The sequence below is a fragment of the Ctenopharyngodon idella genome, chromosome 6, assembly GCF_019924925.1.
Source record: "Ctenopharyngodon idella isolate HZGC_01 chromosome 6, HZGC01, whole genome shotgun sequence".
Classification (NCBI taxonomy): Eukaryota; Metazoa; Chordata; class Actinopteri; order Cypriniformes; family Xenocyprididae; genus Ctenopharyngodon; species Ctenopharyngodon idella.
The window spans coordinates 28,321,149-28,349,115 of NC_067225.1; the positions used below are offsets into that span (position 1 = coordinate 28,321,149).

The 27,967-nt window shown below is 34.8% G+C and overlaps 2 protein-coding genes across 2 annotated transcripts in view; one reads left to right on the top strand and one right to left on the bottom strand.

Moving 5' to 3' along the window:
• grm4 (glutamate receptor, metabotropic 4) overlaps positions 1-27,967 on the bottom strand; it is a 217,140-nt gene that overhangs the window by 179,811 nt on the left and 9,362 nt on the right. The window lies entirely within an intron of this gene.
• Positions 8,190-27,948, top strand: si:ch211-286o17.1 (uncharacterized). The gene is made up of 8 exons (XM_051896230.1): positions 8,190-8,356; positions 21,438-21,518; positions 21,883-22,049; positions 23,160-23,240; positions 24,496-24,616; positions 25,033-25,085; positions 25,536-25,685; positions 25,787-27,948. Exons 1-8 carry the CDS (start codon positions 8,257-8,259, stop codon positions 25,961-25,963), a joined length of 930 nt encoding a protein of 309 aa, XP_051752190.1. The 5' UTR covers positions 8,190-8,256; the 3' UTR covers positions 25,964-27,948.

The following is a 27,967-nucleotide window of genomic DNA, read 5'->3' on the forward strand; positions in this document are numbered from 1 at the left end:
AGGAAGAATGAGGCTAGGCCAGATTGGTTAATGCAAATCCGTTTCAGCTATTTCTTTCTCTAACACACACATATGTATGTCTAAGTCTTTTATATTATTGGTGCACAAATTACTTTCTAGAATAATAATCATCATGAAATTTAGTGACATCAGTCTACTGCAAAAAAAAAAAGGGCTCAAAGCCTAACATTTCTAATAATATCAAACTAATTGATCACTGACATCCTAGAGTAAAATTCAAACTCCTTGAGCAAACTGGCATAGCATCAAGTACATTTTGTCTGAACACTGTCTATTGAAAAAGTGTATACTTTAATTAACTACTTCTGCACCATTAAACTGAAAAAAAAAAAAAGAACAAAGTGCAGGATGGTGGCTGTAGGAAATGACTCCATTAAATAACTTAGGGTGAGCTGGCGGGCTGAAAATGTGAGCAGCTCCAAAGTAAATTGGTTTTCTACTGTTATTTGTTACGACGCATAAACCTTGAAGAGGATGCATCAGTTAGATAACAGCTAGAAAGTGTGTACAAGACTTAGCCATAAAGCAGATCATCATTAATAATCATTTAAAAACTTTCAGATTGTTGGCAGATCAGTAATGAAATAAATTCAGTCTCACGTTAATTGGGTATCTACTGTAACATTAAAAACAATTGCATTATAAATCATAACATACTGATTTTTAGCTACTTTCCCATCATCCTGTGCAGCAAACATTGCTAGATAACAGTTTACTCTTAGACCCTAATCAATGAAAACATTTCATAATGAGTATTTAAATCTGAATTTTAGCATTATTCTTGAAGAATAGTCAATAGCTGCATAGCTTCAAACCTGTGAGTTTTATCTTAAAATTCTGCCACCAATCTCAATTATGACTGCCCAAGCTTCTCATAATAATATAGCACGCAGTGATAAACAGTCTTCAATAATTGTATTTTTATGCCCCGTTTGCAGACAACAGAAACATGAGGTTTAGATATTTTCTCCAAAATGTATATGGGTTTGTTGTAATGCCTCTAGTCATGATGTCCATTTACTAGCAGTGTAGTATGTTAGTCATATCATTTGGGCACAACAGATGGTGTGGACCACACATCTAGAAAAAATAAAAATTTAAATATACAAATAGTAACTCCTCAGGCCATAGAGAAACAAACTAAATGAGTTATCACACAACAAGATTATACAGTGTCATAATCATAATATATGCTATGAATCATAATATATGTTTTCTTTTTTATCACTTTATTATTATTTGAGGTCCACTTATAATGTTAATAATTATTTTTGCATGAAAAATAAAAAATAACTTATCATGACTATTATCTAATTTATCATATATCTATAGATACATGGATAAAGGTATTTTAAAGATTTTGAAGTTTCAAAAGGTCATTCGGTTTAACCGCCCAAAGGCCAATACAGCCATTTCATTAGTGATTAAAATATCTTAAAATGTAATAAATGTATAATTTTTTTTATTCTGGCATGATTTTATGACATCATATATCAACATAGTGCAAAATGGTATTAAAATTATGTGTAGAACTCCTTGCTTTGTTATGAGAAAGAATGTCCCGAAAAAAGAATTTCATTGATGTCATTTGGAGTAACCAATATAAAGGGACCATTTTGGATCAAGTCATGCATCTAATATCATGTGACAGGATGTGACATCATTCAGACACCTGCAAAGGAACGTATGGTTGTGAAGCAAATTTATTAACTCTCTTAACTATTTGCAAAATTCATGTATTCACTTGCTCATACGCATGTCCCGAAATATCAAGTCATTTGGTACAACTGCTATAAAACATGGAAAATGTTGTAATATTTTAAAAACTTGTCCTAAATATAAAATGTTTGATTGTCCTTTTGCTAGCTAGCTAGCAATCTAGCTAGCTAGATATCAGCCTGTTAACATTGTTTGAAAACATCGTCATTCAGTATAACCAAAAGTGTCATTCGGTAAAACCGAAATTTGGTTAAACCGAATGACTTTTTTGGTGACAAATTTGTCCATCTTGTAAAAAAATGACAACAACAATTGATTGTTAATTGTTATAGTGTTAATTGATTATAAAACCCACATAATCTCTTTGTTAACACTTAATAAAACTTCAAAATTAATATATGTCCATTAGGTTTTTTTTACACTTTTAAAAACCTTATTCGTCAATGACCCAGATAAAGATATAGATAGGTAGAGAGAGAGAGATACACACACACGTTCCTACAACATTGGGGATCACCTTACTGTAGTTATTACAATGTGTCACAGGAGAGTAGTTCTGACTATATGCTGTGAAGGAGAACATCTGTCTTTCATAGTGTTTCAGCGGAATGACAGACCAGGCGTGTCGATTCGTCCCTGATCATTACAGCTCACCAATTAAGTCCTTAGAACATTCAATATTGATGAATTCATCCTTCAATTTTTCACATTTCGCCACAGAGGATTTATAGCGTACTCAAAGTATGATACAAGTACCTGCAGAAGCTTGCAGATCTGTTCCGTACAGGTTCAGCAAAGTCATATTCACAAGAATCTAAAGCACGGGTACATAAGACACTTTTATTTTTGCTTACACCACACTGGCATTATAATTGCTGCAGTGTCCCTGAGTTATAACTGCAACGGTGCAGATAAGCAACTGAATCGAGCTGCCGGTTCTATAACAATCACTCTCAAAGCAAGCAATATGTTCCTCTGACATTTTCACCATTTGGGCTAATACAAGACTCTTAGACAACTCTTAACAGCAATTTCCTTGTTGCTACGTTTCCTAAGAAAGTGCCATTAAGGCAGTCAAAGTTGATAAAATCTACATAGAGTGCCTTGGATGTGAACTAGATAGTAGTGAACATTACCCCCAATTGCTACAGAATGTTCATGAATATCCCAAGATTTCCTCTCATTCGGAAGGCCTTACTGATGCAAGGGAAAGTTGATATGAATCTATAATTCTGTATAATCAAATTATTTCCATCTGCACTTGTTGAGTAATAAGCATGTATAATGAGTAAGTAGAAGTTTTACTTTATTTACTAGCCCTTAAAGTCGTCACAAAATCAAAATGAACAACAATTCTTTTTTTTCTTTTTTTTATGGAATACTGCAGTATTTATTATAAATGATTTATCCGTGCACATCATTATTTTTTAAAAATTCATGTGCCCTCGAAATCTTTAATCAAAATGTCTTCCCCTCCCTTCTTTGATGATGCGTTTACTGTCACTCACATGACATCACAGCAATAGCACACCACAACCCAATCACATTCCTGATGGACAAAATTAAGTCCCGCCCTACATTTTTTCTTGCTCGAGAAGCCGTTTCACTCAGATATATGTCACAACAGGGAAGAAAAGACTATCGCAACTTCTGTTTCACTTACTTTATCCTGTGTTTTTCTCTACTTAAAATCACCATTGAACAGCATTTACAACACATTTTACTTCTGAGTGAAACCGGATATTCAATGATATATGGGACTTAATTTTATCCAAACAGAAGGCATTAGACACCTAATTGGGGCCAGGTTGCTGGAGGAGAGAGGTTGAAAAATAAGAGTGACTGATGGTGACAAAAAGAAAAATCATTTCAGAGGAAGAACAAGTTATTACACTTTGAAAGATTAAAAAGAAAAACATTTTATCCTCTTTAATATCATGCACTGATGAATTATTCACAATAGGATCAAAATAGGCCCCACTGTTGTCTAAATGCGTAACCTCTAATCACACAGACTGAGTGTGTTTCTCTGGGGTACTGGCCTCCACATTGCACTGTAACTGTAAATATTTTGGTAACAGTGCTTACAGGCTCACAATCTGTGCTTCACAACACACATTTTGCCATGCCTCGGGGAAAGACAGCTAATCGTAGCTAACCTCACTCTCTTCAGAAGTTCCCATGGTGAACGAATGCCTATGGGCTGTAATGCATGAAATCCATTATAGTCTCTTTATTTTCATAAGCAGAAATGCAGGAGGCTCTCATGTATGCTCTCACATCCCCTGCTGTATTTCCTGTAATAATGTTACGCCACATATTGAGGTAAAATTCATAGATGTCCAAAATAAAGGACATTTAGTGGTTAACTTGGTATTAAAAAGTGTTATATTTGTGTAAATAATAAATGTACCAGTGAATTGAACTGAGAAATACAGGATAAAAAAAGCCATGAATTTAGAATTTATAAAAGACTGTTTGTGAAGCTGTTTTATACCTATGACAACTGCTCTCTCTGGCTCAGCGGCAGCGCGAATGCAGATCTGAATGTTCAACGTGATCGTTTTTTCGAGATTGCGATCTTTTAATGATTAATCGTGCAGCTCTACTGTTTTTACTGTATTTTTCATCAAATGAATGCAGACTTGGAGACAAAAAGACACAAAAAAAAAATATATATTACAACCACAAACCTTCACCACAGCAGTGCACATATAGATATTAATATAAAAAAAAATACATTTATTCATTTATAAGATGCTTTTATGCATAGTGACTTAAATTAGCAAATTGGCAATGTATTAATTGGCAATTAATAATTGGCAATTAACAAATTAGCAATGTAACATGTTGCACTCATCTTAAAGAGTCAATATTAGAAGTAGCAGCTAATACAAAGTTTTAGACATTGCATTGCAAATATTGCAATTAACAGAGTTAAAATTGGGGTTTTGGTTACATCTACTAATTAACTGAAAGAAATCCTATGCTCTGGCGAGATAATTGTATTTATCAACAAAATTTTCAACCAAACGTTTCTTTTTTTAGATACCTTCTCTTTTTAAAACTGAGATTTGTCAAAAAGATCCAAAGTGACTTGCAGTCATCTGTTTGCCAACACTGGAGTCACATTGGAGAAACTTTTAAGAATTTTACCCAAGGGCATAACAGTGCCAGTCAAAACCTGCTCTCACTAAAGAGATGGACAGACAGATCACCCTGTAGGGATAAAAAATAGTTCACCCATAAATGATTTATCATCCTTTATCATTCTCACCCTCATGTAGCTTCACAACAAGATCGATAAATGTAAAGATACGCGCTATCTATGTTACCGTCCACACCAGCGGATGATAATGTTCTGTTTATAATAAGCACGGCAGTTTTATCGTCTGCTGCCGAAGTTTCGTTTGAATCACTTTTACAACGATTTTATTTCCAGCTGATGAACGATAAAAAGATTGACAGCCAATCAGAATCCATCCTGCTTTAAAGAGCTCGAGCATTTAAAGAGACAGACGACAAAACTGCAGCGTGCGATTTAAAAAAAAAAACAGAACACAATCGTCCGCTGGTGTAGACGTTAATAGTTATCGTTTTAGTTATCTTTATAGTTATCATTCTTGGTGTAAAAGTGCCTTAAATCTTAATTTCTAAACCACAGTAGTCCGTGCTCTCCATCTACTTTCATTGTATGAAAGAAAAGTTTCCGTTTACTCTGATAAATATCTTGTTTTGTGTTCCACAGAAGAAAGTCGTACTGGTTTGAAACAACATGAGGGTGAATAAATGATGACAGTATTTTAATTTTTTGAATGAACATAAATAAATACTTCTCAGCAAAGTCTTCCAACTACTCTTCTCAGACAGCACAATCAATCTCTGATCATAGACACATACTTTCTCCAAAAGACATTTGTCTGATCAGTCACTTTAAAATTCCATCCAATCTAAGCAGATTCCTGACATCATCTTCACAACTTATGACATACTTCTTCCGATTTGGTTTTGGTTAGATGACTTTGCTGTGTACCAGTATTTGAACTTTAACATACAAACAAGCAAGAAAATATACAAAGAACAATATAGTTTCACACCATGCCTTGGATTTATGATTTCCTGAACACAGCATTCCAGAATCACACTGTCATTCATCTCTTCTGATTAAACCCTGCAAACATCTAATTAAATCCAGCCTCAATAACCAGAGATGAAATCTACAATTCTATGAAGTTTATCCAAAAGAAAGAATCATGATAGCATGATGACTATGCAGTATGGCACTTTCCACTCAGTTCACTTTGATGTGTTTCTTTTGTGAGCGGTGTTTTAGATATTCTGTCCCACATTTTGTGCATAGCTCAGTGACTGCATGACGTTCCACCTAGAATATAGCAAACATCTCACATTTCAGCATTTTAAAATGTATCTAAACATAATAAAAAATTTTGTTTGACCTTAGGTTGATAGTCAACATTTTCTGAAAGTTAATATTCTAATTTCTTGAAAAAGTTTTTATTTTTCTATTAACACTCCGGCTTGTTTTGTCCCTTAGTGCCATATGAAGTACTTTGTGCTATGTGCTAAAAAAAAAAAAAAAAAAATGCCTAGACTAAACGAGTGTTTTACCTGCATCTGATATAGCATTCATTCTTTAGGTCGATGTCCATAATATCATATCCATTATAAAAAATCGGTTTAAATGTCCACTGTGGAAAGCGAAATATTTGTCCTTTTAAAAGTTAAGGGGATTTCCCACAGTGCTAAAACAATTTCTTTGTTCTGACTCACTCATAAAGAGAGTCTTTTGCCGCCATCCAAAGGCATAATAATGTACCTTTTACTGATACTATCGATGGACACTTTTTCAATACCAAATACTGCATATTATTTATATAAAATAATATTTAATGAACAACAATATTTAAATGAACAATAGCCGTTATAAAAGACATAAACACAAGCAAACAATAAGCACAATCAAATAAATAAAAAACACAAGCAAACAATTCAGTCAAACATACAAAAGTAGCGCTATAGTACAGGATTTAAGTTAAATATAGCCTAAATATAAAGTTATGCAATTTAATTTAGTCCTTAACCCAAATCGTTTTGCTCTGGAACAAGTAATGGATTAATAAGACCAAAGATTGCCCATTTGATATACCCCAAATGAATTATATGTCATTTAACCACTATCTACATAAGAGCCAGCAGCAAATTCCCATAGGACTGGCCGAGATTAAACTGTTCTCTGTGGGTACATGAGCGCTGAACGGCTGCTAACGGCCCGGAGCTCACATCTGCAAAAGCATCAAAACAAATAGTAAAATATATATATGTTTATATAGTAGTCACATATTTGAGGTCTAAATAACTACATTCTCACCTCACTCTTTAAACTACATTTCGTGACATAACAGTATTTATTAAAAAATATGGTGGATTTGCTCGACCACCATGACAGTCACCGCAAGCGGAGTGATGCAAACAGTGAAACAGTACCAGTGCTGATACTGGGAGAATATCGCACGGCTCTCAGCCAATCAGATTTGAGCTGTTTCCGCTGTTGTATAAAAACATATATACATATATATATGTATATATATATATATTACACACACACACATACATACTAGTACCCAATTAAATACTAGTACCCAAAGTGCATAAAGGTCCTATTTGAAATTTTAAACAGCAGGGGGCAGTACTGTGTCCTAGTTTCTTTGCTCCCAATGATACCCAACAGCCCATAAAACTAATAATGCTTGCTTAAAATGTAGGTACAGATACTTGCACAGACAATAAAATCCTAATATCTTGATATGAACATCCTAAAATCACTAAATGTTACTTGACTATTAGCCTACTTGAGTCACATTGAGTCTGGAAAGTATGCATTAACATAACACTAGAAATTACAACAAACATTTGATTCTGTGAGCCTACTGCTGGAATACTGCCTAAAACACCATTATTATTTGAAATAGGACAAAGAAGCCATTTCTCATCCACTTTCAGATTTAGGTTTAGGAATTACACAAGAATAAATGTTTGCATTCAGTTTTTAAACAGTGCTTTACAATGTTCAAACACACATAACTTACAAAATATCCACACAAAACAACTGAAAACTAGGTTTTTCCAGTGTCACAGGATAACTACAAAAATAATATATACTTTTTACAATGTGAGTTCTCAGACTGGCATCACAGCAAGCCAATGGATAAATATGCATTGATGCTGTCTCTTATTTTGTCTTAATTTACACTTCAAAAGACTTAGAAACATACAATTTGATCTACTCTGAATAAAGACACTAAACTCCATAATTACAACACAGCTCAGGGGAATGAAGAAAACAGAATAGAGTGGAACAGTGAGTGGCAGAGAGTGAAAGAGAGAGGGGGAAGGGCCACACACTTGAATCTATAAGAGCACAGGCATTGGCTTTATCCCTCGTGTGACACACAGTGAAACAAACCAAAACCTCACCCACTCTCACAGTCACACCACATGCTGCAGGACCGCTCGCTCAGGATGGCGACACACAGAAAATGCCATAAATCCTCAGATGTTGCTTTCTTAGTCTGTATTTTTGCTGTCTTATTTCAAGGTGAGTACAATTTACTTTACTTTTTTTTTTCTGCTGCAGATATTTGGATCTAACTTTGCATCACTCAAGATGTTGTGCAGCTTTAAGGGAGGAGCATGCGGTACATAAACATTTTGCTATTAAACAGGTCTTATCTACTCCAAACATTTAGTAACTATTAGAAAGTAACTATTAGTTTTAGTGTAGAAGTTTCAGTGGTTTCTATCAGGCATGCATTTCTCTAATCCACTCTATCTCGCTGCCTGTGAAGCTACCACACCCCTTTGCATCACAGCAATACGCTTTAAGTAAAGTTGATGAGTTTCCTCTGAAGTTAATGGCTTGAGATCAATTGAATCGCTCTCTTCCACTCAGTGTATCTGTGCATATATTATATCACCAGGTGGCTGTGTGTGTCTGTATGCTAAAAAGTCCATCTGTTGTTATTCCATTAGGCATAAAGAGGATTTTGTTAATTTGGCGGACTATGAAGCATCCAGGTGTTTAAAAGACTCTGGGAAGAAAAGGTTGTGGACCGTAGGATGTAATACACATTTCAAAGTTCCTCAAGAGACAGAAACAAACACTGATGTTTACATTACCACAACTACAAATAGCAGATGCAGTGGTGCAATATTATTTTCTGAATACATCTTATTTACCAGTAAAATATCTAAACCTATTTGAAAAAAAAATGTATTAAATATTAAGACGTGCTTTTAGAGAATATATCTTTTAAATTAGAATTAAGATTATTTTCTTTTCATTTATTTTATATTTCTTGTTTTAAGCCAATATCTAACTAAAATTTACTTGAGATTTATAGATTAAAATATGAAATAAGTATGTATAAAATATGAAAAAAGTATTTATAAAATGAATTCAAGATATTTTCTCTGAAAAAGAAAACAACAACAACAATAACTCACAATTGTACTTATCAATTTAATGTATCTTGTTTAAGGAATATAGTTTTTATTACTGGAAAACAACACAAAATACCAATTAAGAAAATGTTTGAGCACTGGCAATAAATCCTGCTAAATTGCAGATATGAGCCAACAGTTTTGACAACAGACTGACATGAGTATTAAGTATTTAAAGTTTAAAATACTTTTTTAAATATTCAAGTAAAATATTTTAAGTAAAGAAAATGGATAAAATAATTATATTAAATTACTATAAGTCCATGCATAAAATGTTATTAAAAATGTATAAAAATACACTTAACTATGCATTAATATGAATAAACAATTTTATAAATTTCAAAGTGTCAAAATAATACAAGTGAGCAAGTTTCTGTTTGTTTCAGTCACTAGCTGATTTCCATCCAAACATAAAGCAAATAAACAAAACAAAATAATTAAAAACAAATGCGAAATATAGCTGCAAGCAGTGATGATGGGCCTTGTGCAAAGTTTCAAGAGTTTAAGAGCATGTTAAGGGCCCCAAAAGTGCCCAAGAAGTCGGAAAAAAATAATAATAATAATCCATAGGAAAACAATAGGGCCTTCGCCCCTTCAGGTCTTGGGCCTTAATTAGGTGCGTTTCCATCAAGTTGTTAGAGCGAATGACGGTGGTATTAGTGACCTACACTGTAAAAATTCAAAAGTTGAGAATACTTAAAAGTTTAAGGCAACTGGCTGCAGGAGATTGAGTTTTCTCAACTTAAATTGAACTTGTTATACAACAAGTTGAGAAAACTCAAAAATCTCCTCCAGCTGGTTGCCTTAAACTGTAAAGTTTTCTCCACTTTAATTTTTTACAGTGTAGTAACCAACAGTAAATAAAACACCATCAGCGGAAACAGCCGGTTAGTCGCTTGTGGGTTTAATGTTTGCTATGTCAGAATTTATGCAGCAAATGCGTTTCCATCTCACATTATTTGCATTAACTCTTTTTCGCACAAGTCAAAAACCACCTCAACACTTTTTTGCGAAGGGATTTTTTTTTTTTTTTTTTTTTAAATTTGCCATTTCCGTCGCCCGTTTTTTAATGCGTACTTCAGATTGCGTATAAAAACAGTGATGGAAACATAGCTATTGTGTCATACTAGTCATTCAGTATCATGTTTATTTTCCAAGGCAGGTTTGGGGCAACGCATGCATTCCCTTATTCACACCAACCAAGAACAGATTTTGTTCTCATTGGCTTTGGTTCCACAACTCCGTTATTGTAGCTTAAAGGGCGTATGAGCTCTGATGATAATGATGCTTTGGCAGAGAGTGAAGGGGTTGGGCTACTCAAGAAGTGTCTGATTAGAAACATAAGAGTCTGTCTTTCCTCCATATGTTTGATGCCCTCCCTGTTTGGGTGGAGACAATGTGGGCCCCACACTCGTTTACTGAGAGAGAGAGAAAGAGAGAGACTGAGGGGTCAGAGGTCAGGGGGGCATGCTGTGTGAGAGAGAGAGAGAGAGGGGGGGGGAGGTCCAGAGTTACATTCCTCCTTCCCTTTAACTAGATTGTTTGAGTCTCAAATTCCAGTATCCCTAAGGGAACGCTCAGTCACAGTGTAGCAAGCAGCAGAAGACCAGGCATCTTTACTCAAGCAGCGCAGAACTGAACAAAATGTTCTATATTGCTTTCTCAACATCAGAGAGAGATTTACAGTATATAAGGTTCAATTTTTTTTTTAATTAGTTAAGACAACTATCATGAATTATAATTTGGGGTCAGTAAGATTTTTTTTTTTTTACTTTTTGAAAAGAGAATACTTTCATATGTTCATTTAAAAAAGTGGCCATAAAGACATTAAGGGGCCATTTACATGACACAGTTTTTCAACTAAAAATGTAAAACTTTTTATGTGTTTTGGCTGCTCATTTACACGACAACGGCGTTTTGGGGACTTGAAAACACAGACTTTTAAAAACGGGATTAAAAGTGCAAGTTCTTGAAAATGATACCATTATCATCTCTGTGTAAACTACAAAAAGGCGAATTTGTGAAAATGGAGACGTCATGCGCATGCGTATTACATGTTCAGTCTATAGGAGCGTAGTGTTTCTTTACACCAACTAATGGCATTGCATGAATAATGCAGCATTTTTAGTCATATGTGTGGATCCGTGTCAATGCGGATCATTTTTGACAGTGGTGTTGTCTGCACACGAAAACTGCAAAGAAAAAAACGTTTCTATTTTTAGCACATTGTTGTCATGTAAATATACCCTTAAAGACCCCCTGTGGTGAAAATCAAGCTTTTAATGTTGTTTTTTTATGTGGTGTTTTTAATATCCATTAAGACAAACCATGTGCAAATTCATCAGTCAACATCATTGCTGAGTATTTTCTCCTTAAACCTGCAGTGATCTAAAGACAGTCACAATATCACAGTCTCAATCAAATAAATGCAGCCTTGGTGAGAATAACTTCAAATGTTTGAATGGTGATGTTTGCCCGTGTAAAACTAACACTACGTGTTGTTGTTGGTTGCCAGGTCATTGCTATGCAGTTGCTAAGGTGTTCTGGATGGTTGCTTGGGTGTTCTGGGTGGTTACCAGGGCATTGCTATGCACTTTTTAAGGTGTTCTAAGTGATTTGTGGGGTGTTCTGGACAGTTGCCAGGGTGTACTTAATGGTTTCTAGGGTGTTCTAAGTTGTTGCTATGGTGCTCTAAGTGGTTGTTTGTGTATTCTGAATGCTTGCTATGGCATTCTGGATGATTGCTTCATCAAAAGAGCTAATCCCAATGCACAAGCCGTGTTGACATTCTGGTCCTCCTTCAATGTAAGTCTGAGATTTTTTTGTTAGTGAATAAAAAAAGTTAATTTGTGAAGGAGATTTGAGGACAATTCCTTTGCCTTCAATAGGCAAAAGTGACAGATGTACTTGAGACGGGGGTTGGAAGCATATGCTCATACATCTGCTGTAGTAAAGCTGATCTCTCATAGCAGCTGACGAACTGTCAGTGTTATCAAGTGTGAAGCAGGGCATGATGATGTATCGAGCGTGCTGTCGACTCACAGAGAAGCTGTGACGTGGGACATCGCCAAGTAGTGTGAGCAGCCTTGATGATCACAGTCCAGATGTAGAACAAATACATAGCACTTTATTGACACCCCCAGTCTTTCTGCCATGATAGCTTCCTTTATCATTCCTTCATCCCTAAGGCTTAAAAGGAATCCATCCAGTCCTGTTATTCAAGCATTCCTGGGGTTGGAATGTCAAAATATTCCATGACTGGGAATTCCCAGAGGCTTTGAGGGAAAGGCAGAGACAGTAAACTCTAAAAAAAAAAATGCTGGGTTGTTTCAACCCAAATTTGGGTCAAATATGGACAAACCCAACCATTGGGTTAAACTTTTCAACCCACCGGTTGGGTTTGTCCATATTGACCCAAATTTGGGTTGAAACAACCCAGCATTTTTTAGAATGTAAGCGAAGGAGGGATGTAACTTCCTGATATGTGATGGGAAAAGTGGAGGGAATGGGGTGAAGATGAGTTGAGGAGTAAGGGGGATGGGGGTGAATAGATATAACATCTGTGTGGTAGGGGGTTGTATAAATGTTCCCCTATGGTTGTAAGATGGTTAATTTTAACGTTGGAGATGGGGATAGTGCGTGTGCGCGAGTGAATTGGTCTATATGTGTTTATGTTCATCTGGACAAGTATTGATGTTAACATTTCACCTTCATCATTTCTTTCTAAAAACAAACATGTTTGGTAAAAAGATGTTTCTCTGGCCTGTGAACAGATGTCCATAATCAAGAACAATTATAAAGAAAGAAAAATGCAATTAGTATCATGCAAAATGTCACTGAAATTTTCAGAGAAAAAAAAAAAAAATCAAGTATGTATTTAACTACTTAAATAAATACATGCATATACATTTTTCTTAAAGGGATAATTCATCCAAAAATAATAAATATGTCAACTTTGTTAATCTTCTATGAAAGTTGTTTTTCGCCACAGAATCAGAAAAAAAAATAATTTCGCAATTCTGACTTTTTTCTCACAATTGCGAGTTCATATATCTTGCAATTCTACTTGTTCTCCCAATTCTATGACTTTTCCTCATATTTGCGTGAAATAAACAATTGCGAGAAAAAAGTCAGAATTGTGTCATATCACGCAATTCTGAGAAAAAAAGTAAGAATTGCGAGGTGTAAATTTGCAATTCTGAGAAAAAAAGTAAGAATTGCGAGGTGTAAATTTGCAATTGTGAGGAAAAAAGTCAGAATTGTGAGATAAAAAGTCCAAATGACCTTTTTTATTTTTTTATTTTTTTATTCAGTGTTGGAAACAAGCTTCCATATTCTTTTTTCTGACTTTCATTGTATGGCCAAATTTCTTCTTTGTGTTCCACAGAACAAAGTCATACAGTTTAGAAATGATTTTTCATTCAAAATTTTCATTTTTGGGTTAACTATACCTTAATTATTCCTTTAACTTTTTAAAATGCATTTCCCATCCATACTTCTCTCTATTTTAGCCAGATATTCATTCCCTGTTGAATGAATTGCAGGGACCGTGATGTTGTCAATTTTCTCTCACTTACTATGGTATGTTTTGAGATGTGTTAGATTTGTACCACCATAACAAAACGAGTAAAAAATGAGAAAAAATTGTGTCACTAATGTACCTTCTGCCAAACTGAAGCCATGTTTTCATGTGGTAGTTTGAGTAATGTGCTCTATTGTACCTCAGGCCATGGCTATTCAGAGCTCTTGATATGGTTTAATTTACTGTCAGCTATACTAAACTATGTAGAGCTTTCAGAGCAAAGTCTCATTGTGTTTGTGCTGAAACTTCAAATGCTTTCAAAGTAGTTTCTACATGATTCAATCATTCAACATATTCTCTAAACAGTTACCAGACAAAAGTCATATGGCAGATAATAGTGTTGAAAACAAGACCAAAGAGTGACAATATAGATCTCTTAGGAGTGTATGCGAGAAAACACAAACTCTGGAATGAAACACTTTTGTTGTCTTGCCTTGAAGTCCAAAAGCCACTGGTGACCGACAGTAGACAAAGTGTACTGTGTATCAAGTTGCTGTCACCTCCAGATATGCTTTCTATAGCACAAGACAACAGCTGTGACGGTCAAGTGTGTCACATATTGCTGAGAAATTCAGTGTTAGCATGCCAATCTACTCTTATCCAATGGTCCAAGAACCTCTTCTTATAAAGAAAATGTCACTGTATGCTATAGTTGGCTATACAGAGACAAAAGTTTTTGATGTTACATTATAAGTTCTTTACATCAACAATTTGGTTTCTGGCTTCAATAAAGCACCATTAGATGGTTTATAGACGGTTCACTAAGATTATAAATGTTCTCCATTGACACAAGACAGTAAAACCTTGTTTTACATTAAAAAAAAATACACTACAATTAAAAAGTTTGGGGTCAGTGAGTTTTTTTTTTTTTTTTTTTTTTTAAGAAATTAATACTTTTATTGTATTTTTGATCAAATGAACACAGCCTTGGTAAGCATAAGAGAATCACATTAAAAAAAAAAAAAAAAAATTTTACCGACCCCATACTTTCGAAGAGCAGTGAATGTTAAACATTATTACTATAAAATGTGGCCAATTCACTAAACAGTTGCGACATTTAATCTCCAAAAAATAAAAAAAATAAATAAAAATAAAAACGTACTTTCATGAACAAAAACAGGTTGTACTGCTGAATGTTAATCTTCTTTAAAATCAATCTGTCATATTACAGGAAGGGAGGAAGGAAGTGAAGCAAAGTGATTCCAGCCAAGGGTCAATTTAGGGTTACAGTACCTTTCTGTTTTCTTTGCATACCTAATATAATATTTTGGTTCAACAAGCCCGCTACTCTGCAAAGCAAATCTTTTAGAAAAAACAAATAAGGACATAAGCATCATTAAATCTGTGTTGGATAAGACGTTTGCACAGTTGCTCTGTTTACAAGTGCCTCTAAATTAAATTAAACTATCAAAACAATACGCCTCTGAATACCACACACACACACATGCCTGATACCAAACACATTTGTCTCCATTTAACCAATTAATAAGCAGGGTAATAAACAAAGCCGTATCAGGCTGGTAGGGGCCCAGGGGAAGTGAGTGAATGAGTGAATACCGCTGGGGTGAGGTCATGATAGGAACAAGGGCTCAGAGAAGCAAGAGGAGGAGAAAACAAGATCTGAATGTGCCCACTAGGTGATTCAGCACATGGTGATGAAAACAAAATCCTTGGCATTAATTAATATGTAATGCTGAAAACGTATGCCAGAAGCCACAGGAACATTTACTACTCAGGTTGTTATTTCATGGCTCAGGAGATAAGAGTCTTAAAGAGTTAGAATATAGAGCTGCTATACAGTAAAATTAATGTATACCATTATAAAAATATATCATTTTTTTGGTCGCACTATAGGGTCCAATTCTCACTATTAACTAACTATTAACTATGATCACAATCAACTCCTAATTACTGCTTATTAATAGTTAGTAAGGTAGTTGTTTAGATTAGGTATTGGTTAGGAATTGGGTAAGATTAGGGATGTAGAATATGGTCATGCAGAATAAGACATTAATATGTGCTTTATAAGTACTAATAAACAGCCAGTATCCTAGTAATATGCTAATAAGCAATTAGTTAAGTTTAGGGTCCAGTTCTCACTATTAAGTGTTACCATTTTTTTATACTGAAAGGTCATACTGAAAACGCCTGCTAACACTGCGGTATGCATGGAAGGAGAGCAGAGGCCATTTTTTTTAATGGATGTCAATGGAGGACAGCCTTCACTATGCTGAATAATCTGCTTTTGTGGGAAAACTGCTTATTTAATGAATCGACAGCCCATCAAATAATTTTCAACATGTTTGCTCTTAAACATTCATTTTGGATTGATCTATTTTTAGAGTTCATACCGAAAAAGCACTTCTCATTCATTTCTATAGTATCCACAAACAGTGATTAACTGTCACACAACTCAATGAAATTTGATGTCAAGGCTGTAATGTGATTGGTTATCAAGGCACATGTGATCCAAGTTAGCCGTTACGTGTTCTCCAATGGTAGAGCCATGGACCTTCATATCTCCCAATAATAAGACCACGGCTGCATCCAAAAACTGAAAAACGCTGGCTTCAGAGGACGCATTCCAAGGTAGGAAGGCATCAAGGCACATCTGAATCCAAAGTTAGCTTCACTTCCGGTCTTATGAGATACCTTAGATTGATTGATTTATAATAGATAATAGATGTATCCGCTGCCTTTGATATCCCACAATCCTCTGCGTTCCATTCGGTGACAGTTGAGCTAAAAAATAAAGATGGCACCTGAAAGTTGTGGATTCTGGTCAGTTTGTGTGCAAATGTACAATTCTGATGTCATTTCTAGCGAGAAATTACTACTGTAGTAATTAAATATTAGTTTAGTTCTCACCAAAGCTCGCACTATTTTGCTGAAGATCATTAAACCGTTACGCTGCCTCGTTTCGTGAGGTATCTTCATGCGCAAACGCTGCCTGCAGAGTCATTGCTTATAAGGCAGCGAGGTAACAAGTAAGCTGCCTAAGTTTTCGAATACAGCCAAAGCCACTTGAAGGCAAGCCTGCAAGGTTAGAAAAAAAGTGAAAAGCCTGCTAACGCTGTGGTACGCAGAGGAGGAGACAAGAGGCTGTTTTTTTATGGATTTCAATGGAGGACAGGCTTCACTATGCTGAATAAACTGCTTTTGTGGGAAAATGGCTTATTTAATGAATCGACAGCCCATCGACTAATCTTCAACACGTTTGCTCTCTTCAATGCTTTCTTGCTATTTTTAGAGTTTATACCAAAAGTTTATATGATTTGGTTTACGGTACTTCTTGTTCATTTTTTGTGGTAACCGCAAACAATGATTAACTGTCACACAACTCGAACAAAATTCAAATGACACCAAGGATGTAATGTGATTAGTTATCAAGGCACACTTGATCCAAGTTAGCTATTATGCTTTCTCCAATTGTAGAGCCATGTACCCTCATATCATCTCCTAATAATAAGACATCTCTGCTAGAAACTTCCAGGCAGGTGTTTTGGAGCTGGTTGGAGCTACACTCTACAGGACATTGGACTTTAGGAGCAGAGTTTGACACATGTGATCTAGAGATACGTGAGATTATTGGAAAAAGAAGGCAAAAGTCTCTATTGATCTCTATTTAATCTCATTGCTGGCAAGGAGATTACACAACTGCCTGGACATTTCTAGCTTAGTACAGGGGATAGGCAACATCAGTCCTGGAGAGCCGCTATCCTGCAGAGTTTAGCTCCAACTCTGGAAAAAGGACAAAAAAAAAAAACTCACCAATCTATAGCCTTAGTAATCCTGAAGACATTGATTCGCTTGTTCAGGTGTGTTTGATTAGGGTTGGAGCTAAACTCTGCAGAACAGCGGCTCTCCAGAACCAACATTGCCTAGTTTAGTAAGACTTAGGCTGTGTCCGAAATCGCCCCCTATACCCGCAAAATAGGGCACTATTTGAGGGGACAGCCATTTGTAGGGGTGTCCGAAACCATAGTGGAAGACGTTGAGGGCACTCATTCAATCCCACAATGCACTGCAATAACGAGTGTACAACCGATGCACGCTCAACGGCTAGAGAATACCCATAATGCACTGTGAGAGTCGTGTGCTGAATGAATTCCCGCGTCTCACCAGGAGATGACGCCCGCAGCTGAATCAATCATCCATTCATTTTCCAAACCGCGCTGGTCCAGTATAATATCATACAGGTATAATTTCCTTTTTAATTGATCATTAAATCATTTGATTAAGGTTTGTACGTGCTAGTTTTCATGGCAGAATTTAACATAAATATTCTTTACTACTGGAGCTGCCAGTTTGCTACATTTTAAATGATTATTAAACAGCAAGCACAAACTACGCGCAATCGGCAGCCCTTCCGGCGCACTCAGTGTCCGAATTCACTCACTCGTTTCATTCACTCCTTTAAGTGGACTATAATGTAGGGAATAGTGAATGAGGGTATAGGTCGTGATTTCGAACACAGCATTAGATTAGCTGGTTCAGGTGTATTTAATTGGGTTTGGAGCTGAACTCTGCAGGACAGTGGCAATAAAGAAGCAGGACTGGACACCCCTACTGTAGCCTATATCTAAAGCAATCCTAGTTTTACACTAAGTTTCCTGGTTAAAAAAAAACCTTTTCAATAAATCAGTCACTTGTACACATACCAAATTGGAACGTCTATTACATAGAAGAGGAATGTGTTGTTCTTGTGGAGCTACCTAATCCTGCTTATAAATCTAATTTACAAAACACTGAGGGACGAATTCACTAAACAGTTACGCCTCCACAAACTAACACTCAAAACCAATTTAAAATATGGTGTTATTACATTGTGTAAATTGCATTCAGTGATACTTTTTGGCTGTGCTTTCGCCATTACCCGATTTGCATAACTCTTTTAGTCAAAAATAAACTAGACAGTAGACAAATAAACCCAATTCATTCTTGGTTAAATTCCCCTTGAAATATTAGCATGGAAAAATCTAGAGGCTAGCATCAAGATACATTTTAAATAGACTTTTATCCAGACATACAAATACAATAAAGCCAAAGAGATTAATCCAAGAGAGAAAATACTCAAGCAGTGCTATTGTACCATATCATATTTCACTTCTCATTGCTATTATGATTTAAAGACAAAGTAAAATGTGGGAAGTCTTGTTTACTGACTATCAAATCTTTGAAAAATCGAATGCCAACCTTTAGTGGGTAACCAATCAAAAGATCTATTCAAAATAATTCACTCATTGTGAACTTGAGAAAAGTGCATTGTCTGCTCAAAAGAATTATGTAAATAATGCTAAACATTCATTATAATGGATGGAACGGGTGTCTTAAACCGCACTAAATCATTCTGACAGTGATCTGACTCCGTACTGTCTCACTTTAAGTTTCAAGAGTATCGTGCTGAGCACTGAACACATGACCAAAGACAAAAAAAAGATCTCTCTTTTAAAATAGAATCACTCCTTTATTCAAAACATCTCTAGCAGAAAATCACATAAATCAAAATTTTCTGCACATAATCATGTGCAAATGAGAAATGGCTCCAGAAGGATCTCGGAGACATAAGAGTCTCTTTTATTTCCTCTTTCCATCTCCCTGCACCCTTTTCTTTCCCTATTCTTTTCTTTTTAACCTCTGACTGACTCTCTCTACAGAGTCCAAAGGGGAGTGTGTTGAGGCAGGGTCGGGGTCAGAGGTCAGGACCTCTTCTTGCACGGAGGAGGGGAAAGGCTAAGGTTTTATTAGCTCAGTCTGTGCTGATGTATTCACGCTCAATCATTCTATTAATTACAAACAGCAGAGATTCAGCTCACTGATTCATACCAGGCGCAGCCCTATAGAGCCGCTCAGTGCCAAAACTAGAATTTAGGTCAGTATTCATTCCTCTGAAAAACATTATGCAATTTAATGGACTAATGGAAAATGCTAAACATACATCAAAGATTCACAATTCAGTTAGTTTGGATTTATTCAGTTGAACACAGTCACTCACAGTCACTCACATCACCAACATGAGCACCATGGCTCAGTGTCGGCTCTAACACAAGTGAGTTTTTAATTCATACGCTACAGTGCTTGTGGGTGATAAAGACTGAAAATAAATAAAATAGGAAAAAAACAAAAACGAAAAACTTGTGCTCCCCTGAAATCCTAATTGGCTTTGAGTCTGTAGAACTTTGCCAAAGCCACAATATTGTGACAAGAGATTTAAAATAACACATCTACATTCATGATTTACAGCTCAGTTTTTAAGTTTATTAATTCGAATCTAATTATCTATTATCTAGATACATTTCAGAATAAAATGTGAGTGGTGCTTACCCATGCAAATGTCGCAAAAGTGATGCTAGGTTGTTGTGGGTGGTTGCTACAGTATATACTGTACTACCAGTTTGGGGACAGATTTATTAATGTTTTTGAAAGAAGTTTCTTCTGTTCACCAAGGCTGCATTTATTTGATCAAACAATACAGTAAAAACAGTAATACTGTGAAATCAAAGCTGAATTTTCGGTTGTCACATGATCCTTCAAAAATCATTTTAATATGCTGATTTGGTGCTCAAGAAACATTTCTTATTATTATCAATGTAGAAACCTGTTGTGTTAATATTCTCGTGGAAACTGTGATACATTTTGTACAGGATTCTTTGATGGAAAATAGAAAGAATTTAAAACAATAGCATTTATTTGAAATAGATTTTTTTTTGTAACAATGTAAATGTGGTAACACTTTAGTATAGGGAACACATATAAACTATTAACTACGACTTTTCCCCTCAATAAACTCCTAATTTACTAATTTAATCATTATTAAGGTAGTTGTTAAGTTTAGGTATTGGGTAGGATTAAGAATGTAGAATATGGTCATGCAGAATAAGGCATTAATATGTGCTTAATAAGTACTAATAAACAGACAATATTCTAGTAATATGTATGCTAATATGCAACTAGCTAAAAGATCCTAAAATAAAGTGTTACCGTAAATGTCTTGATGTCACTTTGATTAATTGAATACATCCTTGCTAAATAAAAGTATTAATTTCTTTCAACAAAAAAAAAGAAAGAAAGAAAGAAAGAGAAAACTTTTGAACGGTAGTGTAACATAATATATAATATTCAGGGGTCTGTGTCTCAGATCCCTCCTTCAATGCAAGTCTATGGTATTTTATTATTATTGTTATCATTATTACATTTTTTGGTAACACTTTTATTTAGGGTCCAATTCTCACTATTAACTAGTTGCTAATTAGCATGCATATTACTAGGATATTTTCTGTTTAATAGTATTTATAAGCAGATATTAATGCCTTATTCTGCATGACCATATTCTACATCCCTTAATCCTACCCAATACCAAAACTTAACAACTACCTTACTAACTATTAATAAGCAGTAATTAAGAGTTTATTGATGCAAAAGTCTTAGTTAAAAGTTTGTTAATTGTGAGAATTGGACCCTAATCTAAAGTGTGACCTTTTTTTTCTTCTTTTTTTCGTTTCATCATCTGCCGAGTAAAGATTTATATATCATGACACTTTGGATGCAGTTAGTATGAATGAGCTGCTCTGACAACATTTACCTTACATTTCAGCTGTGATTTGTGAAGATTCGGAAGGCATCATCCGTGGGGATAATGATTTAGTTGCTCCAACAGTAAAGGTGCATGTCAAAGGTAAAAAATAAATAAATTCAACAAATAAATTAATAAATTAATTAATAAAGGTGCTATTTCTTAATACCATTCTGTGTATTCTTTGTAATTAAAGATATGAATCTTCATATTTTGCTCCTTTTCTTTTGTTTTCCCTTTATTTTTATTTATTTATTTAGCTGATTAACTTGTACAACATTAGTCAACAAACAAGAAAAAAAAATAACTAGGTATTTATGACCAAAACAGGTGATGACATTGTTTTAAATAAAAAAATAAAATAAAAAAAAATTAAAATGAACCTGTATGAGAATTTTATTTTTATTTTTTTTCTGAGAATGATTACAACAATATGGCAAGTAACAACAAATACATTTCCTCACAGGAGTTTCTCAGATCCAGATTGTCGTTTTCCCAACCATTTTACCTGATTCATGGACCTCAGAGACACCAGGAGTGGACAGTGAGACCACTCAACCAACTCAACCTGACACACAGACCCCAGATCAGACCCACTCAAACCCACCTGAAAAAAACAGTGTTACTTCAAAGGTGGGGAAACCAGATATTGTACCTCATTAATATTGTCAAAACATTATTTTAAAAAATGGTAACACAATACGGGTGCTCTAATATGCATTAATTCATGCTTAACTAATGCACAGATAATCATGAGATAATGTATGACTCGGGAAGAAAGAAACCATTAACAATTACCACATCAGCAACTAATAAAGAGTCTACCTGATTCTTAGATTACATAATACATGAATTGCTATTTATTAAATGTTTCATCATGTATTAATTCCTTTTCTCTGACAACATATTATATTAACTAATAGCAAGGCCGTAACCATGTCTTGAACATTCCTTTTTTTTTTTTTTTTTAATATAGCATAAAGAAACAAAAGAGTGAATGAAATTGCTGCAAATACAATGCTATATCAGAGCATTAGTTAAGCATGGATTAAAGGCACAATATGTAAGATTTTTTGATTAAAATATCCAAAACCCACTAGAACAATGTTATATATTTTGTTGACTTGTGTACTTACATTATCCCAAATGTTTTCAACAATGTTTAAATCTAGAGAAATCAGCATTTTAATGCACATCATAATATAACTTTCAATTTACTCAAATGTATTTTTGGTATTATTGTTTTGACCAAGTAAAACAATGTTGTGTAACCCTACAATTTTAATACGTCAGATAAAGTGACCTGTATGAATAGGACTTATGTTATTAGAATAAAATAAAATAATGTTAATTTAAGGGATCAAATGTAACTGTAACAAAGTTCAAGATCAGGGAAGAAGGAGGCGGACATTAAACTTAACTTAAATGGTAATAAACAAGCAACAAAATGAAAAGAGCAGCATGAAGCGGCTGACTGCGGCATATAAGCATGATAAAAACAGCAACGTAAAATGTCCCAGGCTCTCGGCCTCGCCCTGATTCATACCACAGTAAAGTTAATTAAAGTTAATAAAAGTTAATCAAGTTAACTTACATACTTTGCCTTTAAAGCAAATTAGTGCACCCGTATTGTGTTACCAAAAAAAAAGTATATAAAATTTTTTGCCAAAGGCTATACCCAGATTGTGTGTGCTATTATGTTAATAAGACTTCTGATCTTATATTTTTTGTTTATTTTTGTAGGGCAATGTGGTCTGTGTGGATAAAATACCAGTGCGCTACAAATATGATGTGCTGCTGAAACTAAAGGCCTCCTCCACATGTGTAAGTTCTGGTCTGGGTTTATCCTGTGATAACTGGAATCTGTGGAAATAATATTATATAGTGGGAGTGCTGATTCTAGATCAGTTGTGGCTAAGTACAGAGTTTGAGAACTCTTTAGTCAAATGAATATGGTGCTGTAGGCTGATTTACATAAACAGAAGTAGAACAGTGTAGACTAGTAGTTCTTAAAAGTTTTCATCCAATTAGCAAGTAGGTTGCGAGTAGCCTATTTGCACCCTCATTGTCAAAGTAAGATTATTTATTATAAAAGAAGAAAAACTTCCAGAGGCATTTCGCTAAAGAGAATTTTGGAGTGTAATGTGACCTGGGCATGTTTTCGTGAGAATCACCCTTTATACAGCAATCAGCTTTAAATGTTAGGAAACCCACACCAAAGAGTGATCTGCATAATCTAGAATAAAAAGACATCATTACAGAGCCTTTAGTTTGTTACACATTATAGACAGACTGCCAGATGCATCTTCTTTTTGCCAACTATGATATATAGGATGTTGAAGACTTTTTATAAGTCAGCCTTTAGAGACACTAATAAGTGTGTTATGCCATGTGCTCAGGTCTCATTGGGTGGACCGTCATAAAGGCCTAGCGGCCTGCACATCAATGGCATTCCATTACACGCTATGGGCGGAGGCAGTTCGGGAATTCACGCCAGGAACTCTGCCAAGATACATAGTCGGGCCTCTTGGTTTAGTTTCAGAGCCAGTAAAGAGACCCAATAGAATGAAGTATATATGAGTATAGTAAAATAGAAAAAAAAAGAAAAAAAAAAAAAACACACATCATGAGAGTAAATGATTTGGATTGAAATTATATTGTGTCTTCATGACATCTGATGATTTTCAGTTGATTTTAGTAGCAATATATTTATCGATTTTAGTATTTTGATATTATTTTGGTGTTAAGCTTTAGGATCAAAATGGCTTATTCTTATAAAGCTCTTATGGGAATTCTTCTATTCACCAATGTTCCCTGCAAAACCGTTATTCAGCAGAAAGGGAGGCTGTTGCTATGAGAGAAAACCTGAACATACAGGTTTCATATTACACCATATTCCAGGAAGGAAAGAAATATGAAAGATAGAGAGAGAGAGAGAGAGACCGAGAGAGAAAGGGGGGGGGATGAGATAAACTCCGCTTTCTATTCCTCAAGTTCACATTAAATTTACATATGTATTTTAAGTGTCCAACATTTATTACAAACACTTTTTTAATACAAAACCCCTTTCATCTAATAGGAAGAGACTAAAGCCAGGATACAGAGTGTTCTAGAACATCTTTGTGGTGAAGATTGCAAACTTGAAATCTATCAGAAAGACAACACAGATGAGATCATGGTTTATGGAGACAGCATTGAAGGTTTGTATTGTCTTCTTGTAGTCTATTTGCTTGTTTTATATTTAATGTATGTTATAAAATATTCCACAAACACACTATTATGAATCCCATGAAATCACCAAATATCAATTATATTAATTACATTTGAGTTTAATTGAACTTCATGAGTGTGAATTGAAATGGCCCCACCCCATAAAATAAGAAAAGTTAACAATTTATTAAATATGATGAAATACATAAACATAAATGTCTGTCTGTCTGTCTGTCTGTCTATCTAAAGCCAACATTAAAAGTTTATCTTTCTTTTCAAGTTAAAAATTACAGTTGAATTTCAATTAACAATAATGAATATGTGACTATATTATGGATGAATGTTAAATATTTTCCAGTGCTCTAAACAATCAGACTAAACTCTGTAATGTTTGCGTTTCATGAAGCTGATCCTGAAGGAATGGCTGGGAAGTTCAACAATGACAACATTACCGATAAGGTCAGCAACACTGAAAACTTTATCATGTAATCAAATATACAGGATGAAAATGAAAGAACACACATACACATACAAAGGAAATTACACTTAAATTAAGTATGAAATAAGGAAGAGAAAATGTAGCCTTGTACATCTGCTATTGGGATTGTGCAGTGGTTTAACAAAGTGTTACTCCCAGATTCCAGGCCATATGAATAATACACACCCTGTTAGGCATCTGAATCAGAAACACTACATGTTTTGCCATGTGGTATAGTTTAGTGTTAAGTTAGGGTGAGGTAAAGCTGTAACTCATTATGAGTTAAATAGCTGTGCTGACAAATCAGATAAGCACACCCTATGATGCTACACACAAACAATATTGGAACACAATGCTGTAAAAACTACAACACCTTCCATGTAAAAAAAAAAAAAAAAAGCTAATGTGTTGGTAATGGTTTGTGTCTATAGGTGGAAGTGGATGAGGCGGTGTCTCGCATGGGCCAGCGCTCTAAAATTGTCTTGATTTCTCTTCTGATTGCGGGTTTGCTTCTTGCTGCTTTGCTAATAGCTGGATACTTTCTAAAGACTCATCGAGGACAATCAAAAGGGCTACGACTGGTGAGTGTAACCGTCTAATCGCATACCAAATTAATCAAAAGTAAGTTTGGGTTAGCGCCAATGCTAAGTATATATAACTAATGTCTCTTATCTTCATCAAGGCTGAGGACTCCTTCCAAGTGGATCAAGATAACCAAGGCAACACACTGCTGTCTGTGGCTCCTCTGCCTCAACAGGAGCCTCTGGACAAGCCCATCATCAACGGCGAGTCTCCAGATTCACCCCCCACCAATGGACACTCTGCCACCCAATCACAAGTGGCCGATACTCTGATGTAAGAGGCTCGAGTCAACATCAATCCAATGATCAACAAGAGTCAACAAACATCATGGGCTATCATACACAACAACATTAGGTGTGATGAAAACTACAACTGAGATGATGCTGAGAGAAACAATCATGAAAGTATGAAAAAACTGTTACGTGAGAAGACTAGGCAGCTAGGCAACTAAATCTGCCCCAGTTGAGTCTGAAATTTTAGCAGCATATGAATAATAACGCTTCAGAAACAACATCTATTATGTACAAACATCAAACATTTACACTTTCAAATATGTTTTTACTGCAACAGTGCAAAAATTCTTTAGAGATCTTCCATGCCAAAGCTTCTCTTAAGGAATTCGCAAACTGTTAAATGATGAATAGGATTTGTATTATACGTTTACATGAGCCAAAATCTCAAGTATCCATTTTCAGTATGGAACGCATTCTCAAGTCTACAACTGCTGCAGTAGTAATGGTTAACAATCAAGTATCTTTGTTAACATTAGTTAATACATTAAAGGGATAGTTCATCCAAAAATGGATGTTCTGTCATCATTTACTCACCCTCAAGTTGTTCCAAACCTGTATGAATTTCTTTCTTCTGCTGAACACAAAAGATATTTTGAAGAATATCAGTAACCAAACAGTTAATGGGCCCTTTTGACAAAATACTACGGAAGTCAATGGGGCCCATCAACTGTTTGGTTACCAACATTCTTCAAAATATCTTCTTTTGTGTTCAGCAGAAGAAAGAAATTTATACAGGTTTGGAACCACTTGAGGGTGAGTAAATGAAGACAGAATATTCATTTTTGGGTGAACTATCCCTTTAAGTATCATGAAATAACGATAAAAAAAAAAAAACTTTTACAGCATTTATTAATCTACGTTAATGCTAATTTCTACATATACTACATATTTGAACATCAAAAATGAACATTAAAGTATTATGAATGAAGATGAATTAACAATGAACAATAGTATATTCATGAATTAACATCAACTTAGACGAATAAATGCTTTAAAATGTAAAAGTTGGTTCATGATACCAAATTCATAAATGTTAATGAATTGAACCTCATTGTGAAGTGTTGTCCTTATATTTTCAGGTATTTCAGAACAGTTTACTATTGTCTGCATTCAACAGTTCTTAAAATTAGGATACGCTCAGTGGATTTTTGCATGCTAGCATATGGTTCTCAACCCTGGCGTTTCTCTGACATAAATGCAGTCAGTCGCCTATGTTAGGGTTTTCTACTTGATACTTTTGATTTGATTCACTTCACTAATGTTCAGGATTTTTATGCATTTCAGACATTTATGCATTTGGCAGAAGCTTTTATTCAAAGTAACTCGAACATTCAAAATACATTTATTCTGTATGTGTGTTTCCTGGAAACTAAACTCAGGACCTTGCCATTTCTAGCATTATGCTCTACCAGTTGAACTATGGAAAATTGTGTTATAAGTACAAAGCTTGAGTGGCAGAGTGGTAACTCTTTACACATGTACTGCTAAAATCCTTGAGTGTCAAATGTCACTCACTAAAAACACAAAAACACATAGAATCACTGTCATCATCACATTGACAAGACAACAAATGACATATTTACCTTTACGGTTTTTGTAATTGCCTATATTTTTATACAAAGTATATTTTGTTTTATACCTTTTTGGATTGATGTGTAATCTAGACATTCAGTTACTCATTGGGGGTTGGGGAGGGAGGTGAGAGAATGAAGAAAAACATGAATATGTAGGATTGTTGTTTTGTGTATGTGGAAGTGTATGTGTATGAGTGAATGGTTGTATTGTTTGTCTCATTTCATTTACTGTGGAGAAGCCAATGTTCTAAGCCACTACACAATAAACAATTTTCCTAATGTTTGCCCACAATATCAATAATTTAGAGTGATTAGTATAGTATATGTTCATTTGCTGTAATTATTTTGACATTCTGAGAAATCTTGAAAAAATTAATAAACTTCTGTTTATGTCACATTTTACTATATTTTAAT

What these genes read in the sequence shown, in the direction of transcription:
- si:ch211-286o17.1 (XM_051896230.1), top strand. Translation starts at nt 8,257, where the DNA reads ATGCTGCAGGACCGCTCGCTCAGGATGGCGACACACAGAAAATGCCAT. An exon ending in AGTAAAGGTGCATGTCAAAG is followed by an intron (nt 21,519 to 21,882) that starts GTAAAAAATAAA and finishes ATTTCCTCACAG; the next exon opens with GAGTTTCTCAGATCCAGATT. An exon ending in ATGACAACATTACCGATAAG is followed by an intron (nt 25,086 to 25,535) that starts GTCAGCAACACT and finishes TTGTGTCTATAG; the next exon opens with GTGGAAGTGGATGAGGCGGT.